At 39.8% G+C, this 17,886-nt stretch overlaps 1 protein-coding gene across 4 annotated transcripts in view; it reads right to left on the reverse strand.

Annotated features, from left to right (window-relative positions):
- Nucleotides 1-11,196: 11,196 nt before the first annotated feature.
- PAX3 (paired box 3) overlaps nucleotides 11,197-17,886 on the reverse strand; it is an 80,798-nt gene continuing 74,108 nt past the window's right edge. For 3 of the 4 annotated variants that reach the window (XM_010568272.1, XM_010568273.1, XM_010568270.1), the window contains 2 exons: nucleotides 11,854-12,100; nucleotides 11,287-11,321 (listed from right to left, as the gene is read on the reverse strand). In XM_010568272.1, the coding sequence (XP_010566574.1) occupies nucleotides 11,287-11,321; nucleotides 11,854-12,100 (282 nt within the window). Of the gene's footprint in view, nucleotides 11,322-11,853; nucleotides 12,101-17,886 lie in introns of all 4 variants that reach the window. The other variant, XM_010568271.1, reaches the window with a different exon arrangement.

Below are 17,886 nucleotides of genomic sequence, written 5' to 3' on the forward strand. Positions count from 1 at the left end.
GGGGGGGGGGAGAAAAAAGAAATAATCACACCTTCAGTGGAGGAAAGTGCTTAAGTCCACCTCTGAGTTGAAGCACATAAACAATCTCACACATTTTCTAACAAGCATCTCTAAATGCCATTCTCAGGTGCTTTCTCTCAGCATCACAGCTGTCAAGCTGCATAAGAGGATGGCCCAGAGTCTGACACCTTTCCACATAGTCCCTAGAGAAAGGCCATCAAAATACACTGCCTGTGGAGCAAACCAGCATTCAGTATAAGAAAGGGTTGTTGAATACTGATACAGATAGCAACTGGTTGAAATGCTGTAAGTTAAACATGAAAACTTAAATTTCAACTAAAATATGTCAGCCTCAGAACTTAAGTGGGGAAGTTGAATGTTTTAATGCGTCTGTGTAAGTATTAGGACTGGTAGTCTGTAGCTGTGTGCTGCCACAAATATGTACCACACTGGAAATATGCAGGAGAGTAATATCCAAACTGAAAAGAACTGCCTATAAAGTCTTTCTGGAAAATGAAACCTTGACTGCCACTGACAAGTGGACTACACTGAATATTTTCAGACAAGGAGCAAGGGGGTTAAGTCTTCTCCAGTGTGGTTTGTCACAGGTCATGTCTACTTGCATGATAATAGCAGAGCAGAGCTCTGTGGATTCCTGCTTCCTATTGTGCTTTACAGGCTAGGTCACTCTAAAGTAAATTGTTGTTTTACAAAGTAGTGAAACCTAATCTTACTACAAAAAAAAAAAAAATCCTTACTGCCACAAACGACAATGCCAGCTGTTTCTTTCTGTGATCTGAATTCTGGGGAGTAAGCACCATGACTTTGAAGTGGAGAGCACATCACCCGACTAGCAGTTTGCCAACTCTGCACTGTTTCTTTAGGCCTGACCCCCTGAACTGATTGTATGATGACTAATTCACATGCTAAGATTGCAGTATATCAGTATCACTAAACAGCCTGCATTTGTCATTAAGGGTTTCTTGTAAAAAGAAAGATGAAAGTGAAGTCTGTAATTTTATATGAGCAGCAGACTATGGTATAAGTACATTTAGAACATGCAACTTCTAGAAGAAATGTTCAGCTCCACATTTTAACTATTTGTTTTAAAATCAGCCCTTAAAAAAAAAAAAAAAAAGAAAAAAGATTAAAAATCCCCATAAAGAGCAATGCCAAATCCTGTTCTTGGTTAGGGCCAAGTTATAGGAGAGATCTTATTCACCTATTCTTGTTGGTAAAGGAGAACAGATTTAGGGGACGCAATCTTGTTTTGAGGAGAGAGAAGAAAAGCTTTATCTTCAGTTTAACTACAAATAAAATACATTCATTAAACTAGTGTAAAATCTTCAGGGGAACTATGCCCAATTTATATTCGTGTAACTGGAAAAGGATTTTCATTTAGGTTTTGCAACTTTTCCAGAACTCTGTAAACTCTGTTTGTTTTTTAAAGAATTTGCTTCAGTAAAAGGAGCATACAATTCTACATAAATTAAATTGGACACATGCTAATCCCTGGAAATTTCTTGCCTGCTTGAGAAACACATGACCTCTGTTGGCCAAGTTTCTGGGGCTTTTTGGTGTTGGCAAAATAAATTAAAAAAGGGGAGGAAGGGGGGCAAGTGGACACCACAACTGAGTAGAGAAACCAGTGACAAAATCACACCAGTGAATTCACAGTGACAGGTTTGGGTATGCCATGAATGAGCAGTGCTGTGCCTACGCTTCACCATGCCTCTTAACACAGAGCTGCAGCACCCTGCTTCTTGAGGTGCACAGTCATTATTTTTAAGTGTTTTAACTCACAATGCAGTGAACTGACAGCCTCACATGCCTAAGCAGTTTTTTTAATGCTTCTTAATGAAAGGCACACAAAGACTTGTACGTTCTTTCCCCACCTTTCAGACACTCAGATCCACATCAGCCTAAACCTGGAAGCTAAATTACCGTGTTAACACTAGGCCATGCTTGTCAATACCTGGGCTTCATCCCACAGGCAGCTTGCAAACTCAGAATCTAGGCACAATGAACTCAGCTCTACACCATCCTTTCCAGACATGCCATAAGTTATCCAGGTCTCCCCACAGTAGGAGCTACTCTAGGCCAGAGTAAACCACCCTTAAAATAACTGATACTACATTTTACCAGTTTCCACATGACTACTCACAGAGCAATCTCCACACCACCTAAGAAAGGACAATGCATAAAGGAAGACTTGTAGCCTTAACGCTGCCTGCTGTAGGAATGATTTAAAGGCTTTGCATACACATGTACAAGTGAACTACAAACCAAGGAACGTACATACCATAGCAGACAAACTCTTCTGCCTCCAAACTCAAAATGGTTAGACTGGGCCTCTAGGCTTGCTTCTGGATAAGTGGTGAGACCTCAGCTGCACTCTGATCAGCCTTGGGAAGCATTATGCTTTTCAGCCACAGCATATCTTACTCCCTCCCGCTTCTGAGGAGCTGGGAGAGGGGAGCTACTCACTGATGGCCTATAGAGCTCACCTATACTGGCCTGCTTTGCCCTTCCTGAAATGCTCTTGCCCAAACACACCTGCATCAGGATTTAGATGATATGACCCAACCCAAATTAAAGGGAGATGCTCATTCACCTTGCTGCTCCTCTGATGTGATCTGGTTTTATTGTAACAGGGTGTTTCTGTGCACTGCTTCTGCATCTAGTTGAACAGATCAATGTTCTGTTAGGCTATACAAACAAACATTGCTTTAAAGTTGCTTTTTCTCTCCTTTTTTTTACCCTCCCCCAAACAGCTAAAGTATATAATGGTGCTTTGAACAAGATCCTAAAGAGCTATTTCCATAAAGTGGTCCAATTCTTTTTAGAGATGTAAGTACATGAAATTCTTCAAATGCGGGGGGACAATGAGTGAAGATTAAAAAGAAAGTAAAAGATTAAAAGGAAAAGACCATAAGAAAAACTCAAAGGGGGGAAAAAGATCAAAAAGAGGATTAACCATGTTACTTGTTGTTTTTCAGAAATTAAAGAAGTATGGAGGATAAGGAATTTGTTTCCTTTTGGCCCTAGAAAAATGCCAATTATGGTAGCTAAATTGCCAGGATCACATATCAGTATGCTTTGGAAATGTGAGAAATGGATGGGAAATATAAACACAGGGCAATAGCTTACAGTTATGTTATGAATTAAGCCACAAAAATATCAAGATTTAGTCACTGAATAAGCTGCCAAAGTTAATCTTTCCTGATGAACTTGAGCAGAATCAGAATAGAAGCAACAGAACTGTAGTTTCACCAATCAAAATTGCCTTGTTTGCTCATCTTTGCTATCTCCGGGTCCTCGCACACCTAAAATTGCCACTAAAAATCAAAGTGCTGGATGTACATGGACATAAGATCAAGCTCCTTATCTACTGCATGTATTCATTTTAGGAGTTTTTTTAAAGTTTTAGGGATAAAAAGAATTAACTACTACTAGTCCCTTTTTGGCAAGAGAGCTTGTGATACTATCCACACCAGCACAGCTTTTGTTTTCCTTTAGATTTTTAGGACACAATAGCAGAATAACCCTTTGGGGGGGCGGGGGGTGGAGAAACAGCTTCCTTCCAGATCTTTTAAATATATGGCATTTATGTAGCCCTTTATGGATAAGCATGACAAAAGGAGGCAGACAGGGATTTCTGCCACAAGCCTGATGAACGTCTAAACCCCAGATATGATTTACCAAGATCTACAGGGTAATTTACCCAAACCAACTATTTTTACTGAGACCCACCAGATGCTCTTGCCATGCTCAGTTCTCACCAAGGTGAGGCAGGCCAGCCCTGCACCCTGTCACCATAGCTGGGGACAGCTGCTTGGCCTGGGAGGACACCTGGGAGGGCCCAGCCACCTGCAGGACTGACAGAGGCCTCATGCCTGAGACTCCATCACGGTCTCAGCACTGGCACGCATGGTCTGAATCAAGACCGGATTTGACAAAATGCTCTGAAACCAAAGCCAGCCTAAAGTGAAGGCTCACAGGAGCGGCCCGGTTTGGATCCCAAGTGCAGTTATCAAGCAAATCCCCAGAAGCCACTCACCAGCAACCCTGATCCCGACCACACCACGTTGCTGCTCACACGTAGACCACCTAGGACTGCTGCAGCACTAACGTAGCTCTGCCACGTCCCACAGTAGCACCTGCAAAGGGAGCGGGATTTAATTTTACACAGTGCTCCAGGCACCAGGAGCCGAGTTCAGAAGTGGCACACACTGTTCCCAGCTGTTCCCAAAGGCCAGACTGAGCTCTGCCCAAAGGCACCGACCTCTGCCGTGGGCAGGAATGACTCTGCCTTGGCTGCTCCCCTCAGCCACCCCTTGCTGACCCCACACACTGGAGGAAAATGTGCTTTTAGCAGTACTGAGGGGCCACAGTACTGGCTCCTCTCCCCACCCACTGTGCACCTTCCCTGGGACAGCAGCACCCATGTGGAAAACTGTATTTGGGCTTCACCTTCAAGAGAAACCACCCCTCAGGTTTTTCAGAGGATTCCCAGCACAGTTCCTGCTGCCTCCCCTACCCACCCACAGGGAAAGCCATGCTGTTTACGTTGCACTTGGCAGCTGGACACCCCGGCACCAGAGAGACAAGATGGCTGACCCCTCAGCCCTCACACACCGCAGAGCCCAGTCCCACCACCTCCCAAGCCAAGCAGTGTCCACCTCCCTGCTCACACCGCCGGTCTTCCCCAGCCCCAGCAAGACATGAACTGCCCCCGAGCAGCAGCCATTTGCTCTGCTCAGGGCTGCCTGCCTCCACAGCTGGTGGGTGCCATGTTTTGGCTGCTCCCCACAGGACAGGTGCTCCACAGTAGCCCCCAGTGCCCCCCGCCATCCCTACCCCAGGCCTGCCACAGCTACACTACACCGCACTTAGAAACCCCTCTGGGTTCTAAAAGAAAAGCTGAACTCCATCTTACTTCTTAACACATATTCATTTTCCCCTTTTCAAATCAGGCAACCCTGGCCATTTAAAAATTTCCCTCAGGTTTCACTGCCAGCTGAAACTGTGAGGTGCCATTTTGGAACAGCTGCAGTTCGTTCAGCTGCCCACCGGCACTGCTCTGCCCCGAGGCCTGGCAGCAGGAAGCCATGGCAGTGCAACGTACTGGGGTTTTCCACAGCCTCAGGGCCTGCAGCCAGCAACCCTCACTGAGGCAGTGGGGCGGTCACAGCATTTGGAAAGAGCAGGCAAGAGATAAACTCTTTAAGTTGACATGGGCACTGGGAAAAAAGTCTCACTGGCAGGCACCTGCAGAGCAGAAGGGCTCGAGGTCACCAGAGAGCCGCAGGGGAAAGGGGGAGCAGCCACGACACTGAGGGAAAGGGGGTGTCTTCCACCACGTGGGGACTTCAGATGGAGATGATGGAGAAAGGGTTCAGTCAAATGCTGGGTAATGTACTCGACAGATGGGCAAGACTCCTGACAAGGCTCTGCGCCTGGTATTGTGCAGGAGCTGGATGATCCCTGCCAGCCCCACCGCTCCCAAGCCCCAATGGACCCTTTACCATGATAGATGCAGTGGAGCTAAAACAGCATTTCAAAAACCTCTGGAGATTCGTACACTTTGTAAATTATTCCAGTACTGACTGCAGGGATGCTCACACAAGGGTGGGCTCCGAAGAAATTTTGTCCATCTCTGAATTGCTGAATTATAAAGTATTATGGGTTAAGCATACAGAGTACTTGTAACAATCATCCTTACAAAGCTAAATTTTTACACTTGAGTGTAAATGTGCACTTGAGATCATTATGAATAAATGCATATGTATGAGGAGAAAAATATTTGTGTAAATGAAATGGAGTCTGTGAGAAAAAAACATGGATAATTTTACAGAGGCATAAGAAAAACTGAGAACACAATTGTGTACAGCACAAGAAAAGATACCCATGTGAGTGCTGAAAGGAGGAGAGTGCGGAAAGAAACAAGTAGCTTAACATTTGGTTATGGCCTAAGGGACAAACTTTGCTGAAGATGAAGACACCGAATAGTTAACAAAACTTCTGAACTGTTTCCAATTCTCAGACAAGGAAGCAATAGTTCTGCTCTTATCAGCAACTGCTCTTTCATATTTGTGTATCGAGCAATCTTTATTAAATTATTCAGCAAAGGTCAAATGTGATGTGTCTTCCTAGTTTTATTATGATTTTTCATGACATTGCCTGAGTAGCTGAGGAATAAACAGTGCATGTCAAAAAGCTGCAGCACCCAAGGTATCCACAGGCACTCTGGATTATGAGCCTATTCAGTCATCAGTTCTGAGGCAATACAAATGCATTAAAGCAAAGATTTAAACTATGTGTGAGCACTGCAAAGCGTTGCTTGTGGAACCACAACAGCAAAACAGAACTGAGCACCCGCACTATGTATACGTACTGATTTTGAAGCCTGCTTGTACTGCAAAAAATTGTAAGTTTTTGAACCTGACTAACCATCTACCTAAAGCACTTTGCTCTTTGTGACTGATGAGAACTTCCCAGCTTGCAATGAGTTGCCCAGAAGTGCTGGGAGAGAATAGGTATTGAAAATCTGACAGGCCAAATGGCCTATTACCTACAATGACCGCAGAAACAGACTGCAATTTGGGTTATTTTACAATAGAAAAATATCTTGAATGTACTTAGATCAACTCATGTAATTCTTTAAGATCACACTATGACTGTATAAATATAGGCAATGATTTATGATAACACTAGCTACAGAATAAACTGAAAGACACACAAGACTTTTTTAGGCAGTGGCAAATGAGCATTGCAATGTCATATATATAGTCTAAACATAATACCTACCTAATGTTAATTAAACAGAAATTTGGCAATTTAATTTAGTGTAGTTGTTCATATTGTTCCAGATTATTTTTGTCTGGCTCTCGGCAATATCTAGATATCATTGGAAAAGTCAAAATAATGAGTTCTTCTAATCAGGATGCAGGTTTTCTTGCAATTATTAAGTGAGCAACAGAATACTGAAGTGAACAATACAAAGAGGTTTATGAATTCAAGCTGTTCCAGGTTTCTGATGGTCTCATTGATATTGCCTTAAATTAATTTCTTGTTATTTTATACAGAGATACGTTTTAGTAATCCACTTTATAGACTTTCAGGCCAGAAGACTTTATGGATAGGAAACATTGAGAACTTTCATGGTTACTAACATAGCAAAAATGTATGCTTTACACATTAGCATTAACCAACAGGGAATACATTTCTTACATGTACGACAATATATCACAGAATTCAGACATTACAAACAATTTGCACACTATCATTTGTCACACTTCTGAGAAAATGCAAATATATCCTTGCTACATAAATTATTAGTAGCATTTGATAATTTGCAGTGGGTTTTGGATTTCCGAAATTAAGTCACTTTGTATTTTTTCATTAAGTTTGGTGATCAGGTTACAGACCTGTAGCCAGATTTTTTAAGTTTGAATTTGCACAGACCTTAACCTAGGGATTAAATATCTAGGCCTAATATCACATAGATGCAGAAATGTATTTCTAAGGACATAGATCTGTTTAACAATCAGCTATTTTCAGTGAAGATTTGTAGGTTCAGATAGGCATTTCATGCCTTTCAAAATCGCTCTAGAAAGATACAATAACAGCATTGGTCACATGGACAGACAAAAGACTTTTCAGCAATATTGAGTAGAAAAACCTGTGTGATTATTGGAGAAAAATGTTTATTTACAGGTTTCGTTTCAGTGGTATACACTGAATTATCCAGGGAAAACAGAAGGAAAATAGGTGCCATCCAAAATAATTCTTTTCCTAGCTCATTCATTAAATATTATACATGCTCAAATAAAGGAATAGTAACATATACCAATGTAAATATATGCCAAAATGCATATATTGGGTATTTTCCTGGGAGTAGAGGTTATTTGTAGATAAAGGAAGATTTAAAAGCAAAGAATAAATTAAAAATCACCATTGTGCCACAAGGAATAAATATTATTTCATCAAAGCCTGTCTCTCAAGAGTTTCCAATTCTTATATCTATGATATGACAGACAGTTGGTTAAGCAGCTGGTATTATTTATTTCCATCTTGTAAATATGCAACCTCCACCCCCACCCCCCTCAAATAAAAAGAAGAAGGACCCTAAGATCTATCCTTTCTGCACTCATCAGTGAGCAGGTTTTGGACTCCATTGCTACAAGCACATTCCTCCAAGCTATTCCACAGCATTTCTCTCAAACGCAATATCCATGGTAGGCTTGTGCCCCTTTGACTTTCTGAGTGTTCAGGATTTGTATTCCAGAAACACACGTGGCTCCCAAGAACCTCTTCAGCCTTGATAGTGATAACAAGAAGGGATCAACAGTATCCCAAGTAATCCTTACGGCTCTGTCAAAGATTCCTATGGTGCATCACAAATCAGGAAACTGCTTTGTCCCTCTGCCCCAGGCTCCTCGCTTCCTCTGGCAAGAGCTCATCCCAGTTCCCTGCTTGCATGGCTTGTCTGCAAAAGGACTGGATGCTTTTCTCCGTATCTGTCTTGCTTCCAGGCTCTCCTGCTCTGCATTAGCCTCTCACACAAGGAAGTGCTTGGGAGACACTTAAAAAGAGGATGGAGCAGCCAAAGTGCCCCCTGTCTAACTTCAGGTTGGGAAAGCACCTCAGTAGCACTGCGGGGATGGGGGGAGAAATCACAGCTCTGTCCCACCCCTCACAGCTGCTGGAATAGAAAAGGACAGACAACAAATCATCCTCTGACAAAGGTACACTCTCCCTGGGAAGGAGCACTCATACAGACATCATCCAGTTCCAAACTGTGCAAGCAAGCAGGCTTTTATCCTGCATTTTACAGCAAAGGGATTGCAAGTGGGGAAAAAGAGGATTATTTGGCCTTTGCAGCAAGCTTAGGAAACAAGACAAATGCCAAGGGTCAAGTCCTTGGGGAGGGGAAGCAACATCGAAAAAAATCAGAAAAATTAGCAGTTTAGAGCAGGGAATAGGTATTAATAAGAGCCTTTTAAATTTTAATTGTCACAGAAATTAAAAGCATATCGGAGAAACATAAACTGGAAGGAAAAAAAGAAATACCCTTCCCCCATTTTTCAGTATTTAACACTCTCTTTTCAAAAAGTATATTCCTTCCTTTTCCAGTGGAAGAGGTCTAGAGTTAAAAGAACAAAATAAAAATAAACCAAAAATAAAATGCACACAGAAATAGAAGCTGAAAGAAATTCAAGGTTGTTAACATCCCACACAAAATGGTGAGGAAATTAGATGTCCACCAAGCCTAGTGTAAAGTAAAATTTCCTCACACACTGATGTGCCACTAAAACTTACTCCATTTGATTTGAAGGGTCTTGCCTGTGTTTCAATCAGCTTGTGTGTAAGCCTGTTAAAAAATTCTTAAAGCTTCTAAGGGAAAAAAAAAAAATTCAGGACAGGTACCACCCATAACTGATCACAAAGTTCTTGCGTTGTATGAAGCCATCTCAGTTGCCCAACTCATGCTGGGTTTAAGCCTATTTTACTTTTAAATACGCAGCAAAGGCACAACACTTTTCTCTTGTTGGGAAGACATACTACTGGTACCAAGAGCACTTGAGAAATGCATAGTTCATTAACGAACACAGAGCTCCAGGTGGCACATTAGCAGTAGCTGGGCACAGAGGCTGCCTGAGGCTCCCACGGACCTAGGATGTGTGCAGAATATGCTTACATAATGAATACAGTTTGCATTGAAGATAACATGGTTTATTTCTTCATGATACTCAGATTAAAATGTATCAATGTATTTACCACAACACTACATTTTAGGACAAAATCATCAGTGCTTTGCAAGTCTTCATAATGTTTATTCATTATAAATAGTAAATATTTACTGAACTTTTTACATGAAAGACATTTGTTTTTTGTTTGGTTTGGTTTTTTGTTTTTTTACAACACGTGTGTTGTTGTAGAGGCTGCAACACAAAGATAATATTTCATTTTTCCATCACCCTAAAGACCAATGTGTGAACTAACCTCTGTACTGAACCTAGTCTAACTCACTACTTCATAGTCCTTAATGCTAAAAGGAATGTATTTGTGTTCTGCCTCCCTCTTTGTTCCAAGAATCGAGAGAAATAAATAACACTGCCTTCCATTTCCTCTTCCTCTCAACAACACAAAACACAAATTTATTGACATTCTAAAATGTCACAATGCAAACTTCTTGTAAACCTTGGTTCCTATATTTTCTATATTGGATATTGCTGTATAATTTAAATGTGTCAAATACAGGTCCATCTCTGTCTATGTCCTGTACATCACTAAAAAAAATGTAAACGTAATAATTTCTTCGTATTGTTTCCTGAAAATGACCTTTAAATCATGATTAGCAAGCTGGATTTTAGTCATCCAGCAGACTGCAACATTTCTGTATTTTATTATCAGGAATTACGCACTGCAAAAATAAAAGTACCTGCAAAAATATAGTTCTGATTCTATCTATATGACTTCGGATGATCCCAAAGTTTGTGTGAGGTACACAGTATTGCACATTGCTAGGCAGTTGTGAAAAATCAGTTGTGTTGTTGTTGATTTATTTTTCTCCCATGTTTGTTCGAAAAGGTAAAACAGACTAGGAAGTCTCCACATACAAAAAGGTAAAATCTGTTTTTCACGTTACACAAGACCTCGTCTCTTGGTAAAGCAAAACTTGTAAGTGACATTTATTGACAACATGATTACAAAAGCATGGTAAGGTAACCAATAAGTTGCTCTGGAAGTCTTTTGCACTTATCCTAGCTTCCTATGGACTGTGACATTTCCTCTTGATGACAATTTCCAGTGTGTAAAATGAAAGAGGTTCTCCTGCCCTTGCTTCAGAAACTGAGCAGTTTTTAAGTTAGACTAAAGTCAGTACTGGATGTCAGATGAGTCAGAGCACGCAGAGCTCAACTGCTCTAAGTTTCAAAATGTTCCATTTGTCCCATCAATGCACATTAATTTCAACAACAAAAAATGGAATGTTGTGCCAGGCAGTGATATTAAATACTGCTCTGTTTTGTATACCCACTCATAATGAACCATGTCGCATTTACTTATTCATTATTGCTTTTGGACTTTGTCTTCTGTACAGCTTTGTCCAGCCTTCAAAAGTCTACTAAAAGCTATGACTGGAGAGAACATAACAAGCCTGCTTCTCTCAATGGGACTGCCCCAGTTTAGACTGCAGTGCGTTGAGAAGATCCCTCGTATCCAAGCCTTGGAGTGAGACCGGAAAACAAGACCAGCTTCAACTTGAAGTGGACAGTTCATTTATGCAATATCTGGCTTCAGATAATGAAAGGCACCTGCAAAAAAAGCGAAAGAAGCTTTTTAAGTCATGCTGTGACAACCTCACAGCATGGGGCCATGCCAACTACAGGTTGACATTGTCATATTTAATACTGATATATCAAAGGAAAGGGACTAATATTTTTATTCCTAGGACAAGTTTGACAAAACTCTATGTATCTGGGATTATATACTGTAATGATTCTTGAGCTGACCTCATTAAGAACATGTGTTTCTAATAGTGGAATGCCAGTGGTTATTTCATTTTGGACAACCCTTATGTTTTACCTAATGGCAATCAGGTTTCATGTCTCAACAATTAATAACATCAAGATGTTGTTGACATCACTTAAGAAAATAATTATGCAGCAGAAATCTTGCTCGAACAATCAGCTATCTCACCAGTGCAGTCTGCTCAGCTTTGGAGGGAAGTAGTAGTCAGCCATAAGGATCTCTGCTCATAATTTTCTTTGTTACAGACAGAAAGTACAGACCATTGACAAACGGGTACTGTATTGCGCTTCACAGTGCAAACGTCCCAATACTCACTTTGTCCGTACTGTCCATACTGGTAGCCTGTGACAGGGTCCATGCTGTAACCCGTGGTGCTGTAAGTCGGTGGGCAGTAGGACTGGGATGTAGGCAGGCTGTCTAAACTCTTCATATGATCTAGCCGCTGGCTGCAGCTGGCTGAGACAGTGGTGGTGGGCTCCAGGCCCCCAGTTAAAGGGGACAGGGCATAATCAGTTTGGGGCTGGTGAGGCACACCACCATGGTTAGTCAGGAGTCCCATTACCTAAAATAAAAGGCAGAATAATAGAAAGGGTTAACATATGTGAAGAACTGTATTGCTTATAGAGCCACAGGAGTTCTCAAGTCTATCATTTGATTTCCTAAAATAGGTAGACTGGGTATTCAAACTGTGCTTTGAGTATCTCATCCAAAGAGGAAGTGGAATTTGGTTGCATCATCCATCAAAAAAAAAGCTGATGGCTAACAACCAATAAAAAGTGATACTAAGGGCAAATAAGGAAAAATCATTTTAAAAACTTATGATTTTAGAGTGCCTGATCCTCCTATGCCCCAGCTGGGATCTTTGCAGATGTTTATTCCTTGAGGACTCAAGAGAATAAGAAGTATGTAGTGGCTCTTTAGCCATACTGTCCTGCATGATCTACAAACACAGAAAAGCTGTGAAAAACCTCACACAATTTTCTTTTCCAAGATCAGCAGTCATTAAAATGAAATTAATTTGGAGCTGATCTCAGCATCACTACCAATGGAAGTAACATAGAATCACAGCACCCAGAACAATCTGAACACATGGGGAAGGGGCTGAGTGGCCATAACTCCTGCTGCTGCATGCCCTGTGTGCTGGCCTGTGGAGAAGTGAATGCGAAAGGGTAAAGTGCTGGTCATAACACCAGTTCTCAACTTCATCCCCTAAGTTAGAGGACACAACAGAAATAGTCAAGTGTTCCAGACCAGCTTCGAGTCAACTGTGACTCCCTTAATAAGCTGCTTGTACATGAACAGTTATGAAATCAGCAGTCAAGATTAGTTGAAAAGAGATTACTGGAAAATACATGCTTGTCCCTATAAAAGCCCAGCCCTCTAGGCCATAATTTCCAGTAGAAGAGCAAAAAAATTTCAAAAGCACCTGTGCTTTCAATCAGGAGTGAAGGAAGCTATAGTGATAAGTTCTTGTACAAAAATCACTCACACTATAAGTTGGTGTGCATTTCCTTTCCTGGCACATCCCTATAACACATTTTGAAAATAAGTACAACTGAGAGAATTGCTTACTTCTGGAGTAAGTTGCACTTCAAAGCCTGAGAAATAGTCTGCAGCTTATAACGGATGGCTGATGTACAGCTTCTGACAAAACAGCATATTCTGATACTTTACAGGTTGTTCTTCCTTCAAAAAGGCATTACAAATATCAGACATATGCTATTTGATAGTCATTTTGCTTTACTGCCCTTCTTACCATAAACTAAAAAGAAATTATTAAAATTTGAGTCTATTTTGTAAAGAATAAATTAATGCTTATAAGAACATGTTTGGTTCCTAAAGTTCTGATGCTCCTTCTTGAATTGTATTTATTTTCCATCACAAAAGAAGAGGGATTATTATTGTAGGGAACTTGTGGTCCCAGCTCTGAGTTTTGTTTGGTTTTTAATAAATAAATGAAACAAGACCCAGGAATCGTGATTTAAGTAGGAAAGAAGACCTACCCAGGTCTTACATGTCTGCTAAGGAAGAGCAAGAAGCACAAGCAGAGTACTTCAAAAAGAGACACCCAGATACCCACATTGAGAACACAAAACATCTCTGTATCAGATGCACCCAAGACATCTCACCAAAAAAAAAAGACGCCAAGAGAAGTTCAATTATTACTTAGAGCCCTAGAATGTTCACTTCCATTTCATTAAGCAGAAAAACATGAGTTTGATAGTATTTACTGAAAGTTTCGCAAACTGAAGCGTTCATGCAAAAAGAAGTTTCAAAACATAGCCAAAGACTTCATTTAGATGCTGAAATCTTATAACTTTTAAGTTAAAAACACAAAAGAAGAATTTGGATTCAGGCTATAAGATATTTTCTATTTAATTCAAATAATCTTTTCAATGCACAAAACCTATTAAAAGAATTTGAGGTTAATAAAAAACAATTTTAAAAAATCTCTGGAATCACCACAGATTGAAAAATCTTGTTATTTGCACAACAACCTGCACAGCATTTTGTCCCAAAAAACCCTAAAAGCTGAAATAACTGGGCTCTCAACTTTTTAATCTAAAAAATTGTTCCTGAAAACTATTAAAATTTCTATAGATTATTTCAGTAAGTTTTTGTATTGTAGGAATTACAAATATTTTTCTTGAACCTTTGGAAATTGACAAAATCTAGGATGCTTAATGATCTGACATTGCATCAGTAGGATGTAATATTAGAACCTATGTTCATTTAGATTATATTAATCCTTGTCGTTTAACACTAATAGAGTTAAAAGAAGAGAAAGATCCACAAAAACGTAGCTTAACTTAAACATTTACATTGAAAATTACTACTTTGGAAAATATTTATGTTGGCACAAGTATCATGGTTTTGACTACAGTTTAAAACACACATGGTTTATCAGAAATCTGAAGTAAGTGCCCAGCCCTTTCCATTCCCACATAGCACCTCTGCGATACCAATATTTACAAGGCTTTACCACGTTCTGTTCCAAGTTCAAGAGCAGGGAGAATGGGCTGGGCTTGTGTCGCTCTCGCAGCCCTGCTGGAGTCCCAGCGGCACCCTTCTCTGCGTGAGCCCTCTTGCATCACACGCTGAGTCTACCAGGAGTTCAAGGACCCGCTACTGAGTAAGCCAAATAGCTATTTTACCAACTACATACTTTAACTAAACTTTTTTCTGTTTAATGTTTTCAATAGAATAGAGCCCAAGAAAACATTATTTGGACTTCGACAGCAAAGACAGTGAGCTCAAAAGTGTTGGGATTGGAAGTTATTTTAGAGTTAGAGATCAGCCTTGAAATTTAAACCTGGATCCAGACCTGGTCTCAAAAGGCACTCAAACTTCAGTAGCATCTATATTTGGATAGAGATTTATCTTCTCTGACAAACTAAAATTAGCATTTGATAAGATTTCCTTTAAAAAATTTAAATTAATTAAATAATACAAGTCTTCAGGCATCTTTTTATTAAGTGTATATGCATCTAATAGACACTTTGGAGCAGAACTGGCACAGCGCTCAGTCTCTGAGGTGGAGAAAACTGAAGTCTGAACAGTAACCATCTTCACAGAAATATCTTCTTCAGAGGCCTTTGGAATCATCCTGCAGTTGATTAGTATCTAAATAATTAGATTTTTGGTCATGTCTGTTTTGAAAGCTCTAAGGGAAGTAACCTCAGGGCAGAAGTCTTTCGTACGGTATGTGCCATGACCTTATTACCCATACAAGGAGTTACAGGAAGGGCATGGCTGACTTTCACCTCATCAATTAGAAAGCCATTAATGGGCCATGTCTGCAAGATGCTCAGCACCCTCAGCTTAGTGGTGTACAAGAGATGCACCAAGATCTGGATTTTGCAACTCAGATCTGCTGGTATGAAACAGTATACTACTAAATAAGTAAACAGATCTGATTGTTTTACAATAATTAGGGAAGAAAATAAATTTATTCTATCCATATACCATCCAAATTACTGGAAAAGATGTACTTCCCTCTGAACTACTTTGGGAGAGCCAAAGTAGTAATTGTTGGCCTCGCTGATCTGGATCCCAAAGAAGTTGAAAGAAAAATCAAGGGCTGATCTAACACCTAGAACCAAATGCTGCTGTAACCATTCAATTTATTTTAGAAAAGAACTCCTAGAAACGCAAAAAAATCAGGCTGTAAGTTTTTTGGCTACATATATTTTGTTTGCATTTTTTACAAAACACACAGCAATGGTGACGCATAGCCTTTGAGCTTATACAACAAAAGACAGTATATAAAATTGATAAAATAGTTCTATTCTATTAGAAAGCAAAGGTCCAATTAGGAATAAGCAAAGAGAACAGAGTGAACTGCAACAACCAAACTCTACAGAAAGTTTACAGAGAGCACATCCCAAGCAATCCAAAATATCCATTAGGACAAATCCCTTGCTGGTGGGGTCAGCACAGCATCACTAGCTGAGAATATGATCCAGAAAGAGAAATTGAATGATGAAAGCCTTAAAGACCATGTATGAAACATCTGGTCCATTATCAGCTATTAGAAAATACTTCTATTATCAACAAAATAAAGGCCATTAAACTGAGAAAAAGCTTATTCTATTTAAATGAAACATTATGCCTGTTAACATGGATGGTATTTTAGGATGTAGGACCTACCATAAGCACAATAAAATTCTCATATGTTTTAATTCATTTACGCATGCCTGCATTTAATATGCTTTGTGACCATGTCTGCAATTAATACGATTTATGAGAAAAGAACATGTGCAATATTTTTTGGGTACAGTGATACATTTTTTTTCCCCTCCTGTGAATGAAAGATTTAATGAAACAGCTCAAGGAAAATTGTTGGTAGTTAACGTATTAAGTTGAACTGACAGAATCATGAGTAAACTTTAGTGGAGTTAATGATATCCTCTTATCTGACCCTGACACATTTGCAGCATGTAATTTACAGAAGCTCTGTCCAGGGAATCTTGACAAATGCTCCTAACGATGTCAGGGCAATGTTCCATTCTAATGTAAAACAGATGTGGGTCAGATACCCTCATTCATCACTAACACTGAAAATCTCAAACTCCTTCTGAGATGAATGGCATTACCTGCTGTTAACTCTTTTCACTGTAGAAATATCTCTCAAAAACAAAATATTGCACAAGAAAGAATACAAAAAGGATGGTTATGATGCATTAGAATGAGAGATCTTAGAAGATTTATTAAAATCAATTAGCTACATGGATCTGTACCTACAGGATCCTTGAACCACATTGCCGATTCATTTTATACATATGAATATGTCTGTCAAAAATATGAAGAAACAACAGAAAACATTTCCATGCCAAATGGCAAGTGCTGGGATCCACATACTTAGTTAATGAAAATAGGAGCAAATACACTGACTTTGACCATCTGATGATCTAACCTTCTGCATACTCATATCAAATGAAATCTCATACTGATTTCACACCACTGGACATCAGTGGTAGCTATGCTGACATTAGAGAAGGTGCACTGGTGTACAGTTAAGAGTAATTAAGAGGATAACTTGATCCATCCTGAATTATATTTTTATCTACAGGAGATTACTAATGTTCATAACATTATCACAGTCTGTTACGAAACTCATGTCTTTTTTCAGGTGATAGATCATGGAGTCATGGGACTAGGTAACATTACCAAAATAATTCAAAGAGAAGCTAATTCTTTAGCTCCTGGTTGAATGGAAAAGCTTCAAAATTGTCAAGATGACTGAAAAGGTAAAACAAAGCCCAAAGATAGACATATACTCACAATTTATATGTATCATATACATATGAACATAAGTACATATATAAAATTAAACATCTTAAAACTTTTTCAAGCAGTCTCAGAGATTGTAGGCTTGTGAGATTAAATGCTTGAATGTGGCAATATTACTTACAACAGTTCATAACAAGCCTAAATTTGAGATTAGATTGCTCTCTGCCTGTGAACTCTTCTCCTCCCACCTCTACTCAACCCAAAACACAAAAGAAGGATTCTGGCCATCACGAAAACCAGCCCAGCTGTCACTAGCTGGGCTCTCACACACCTTCCCTCCACAACTGGGATGCATGGGTTTGTTCTCTCTGAAAGAAAACAAACCAAAAATACACCTTTTTTTTTTTTTAAATTCAAACACTAGATTTTTATTGCTTGCAGATGGCCAGGGGATAGGATCTGCAAAGCTTTCACAGGAGGACTCTCACCAAACTCAACATTTGGCCCTACAACACCACCTATTGCATGATCTACACCTACATGGCTGGATTTACCAACAGAAATTGCTAGAAAATCTTAGCCATTTAGATAAAAGCAGTAAGGTATCCATAAATG

Source organism: Haliaeetus leucocephalus, unplaced genomic scaffold (genome assembly GCF_000737465.1).
Source record: "Haliaeetus leucocephalus isolate CR32 unplaced genomic scaffold, Haliaeetus_leucocephalus-4.0 Scaffold240, whole genome shotgun sequence".
Lineage (NCBI taxonomy): Eukaryota > Metazoa > Chordata > Aves > Accipitriformes > Accipitridae > Haliaeetus > Haliaeetus leucocephalus.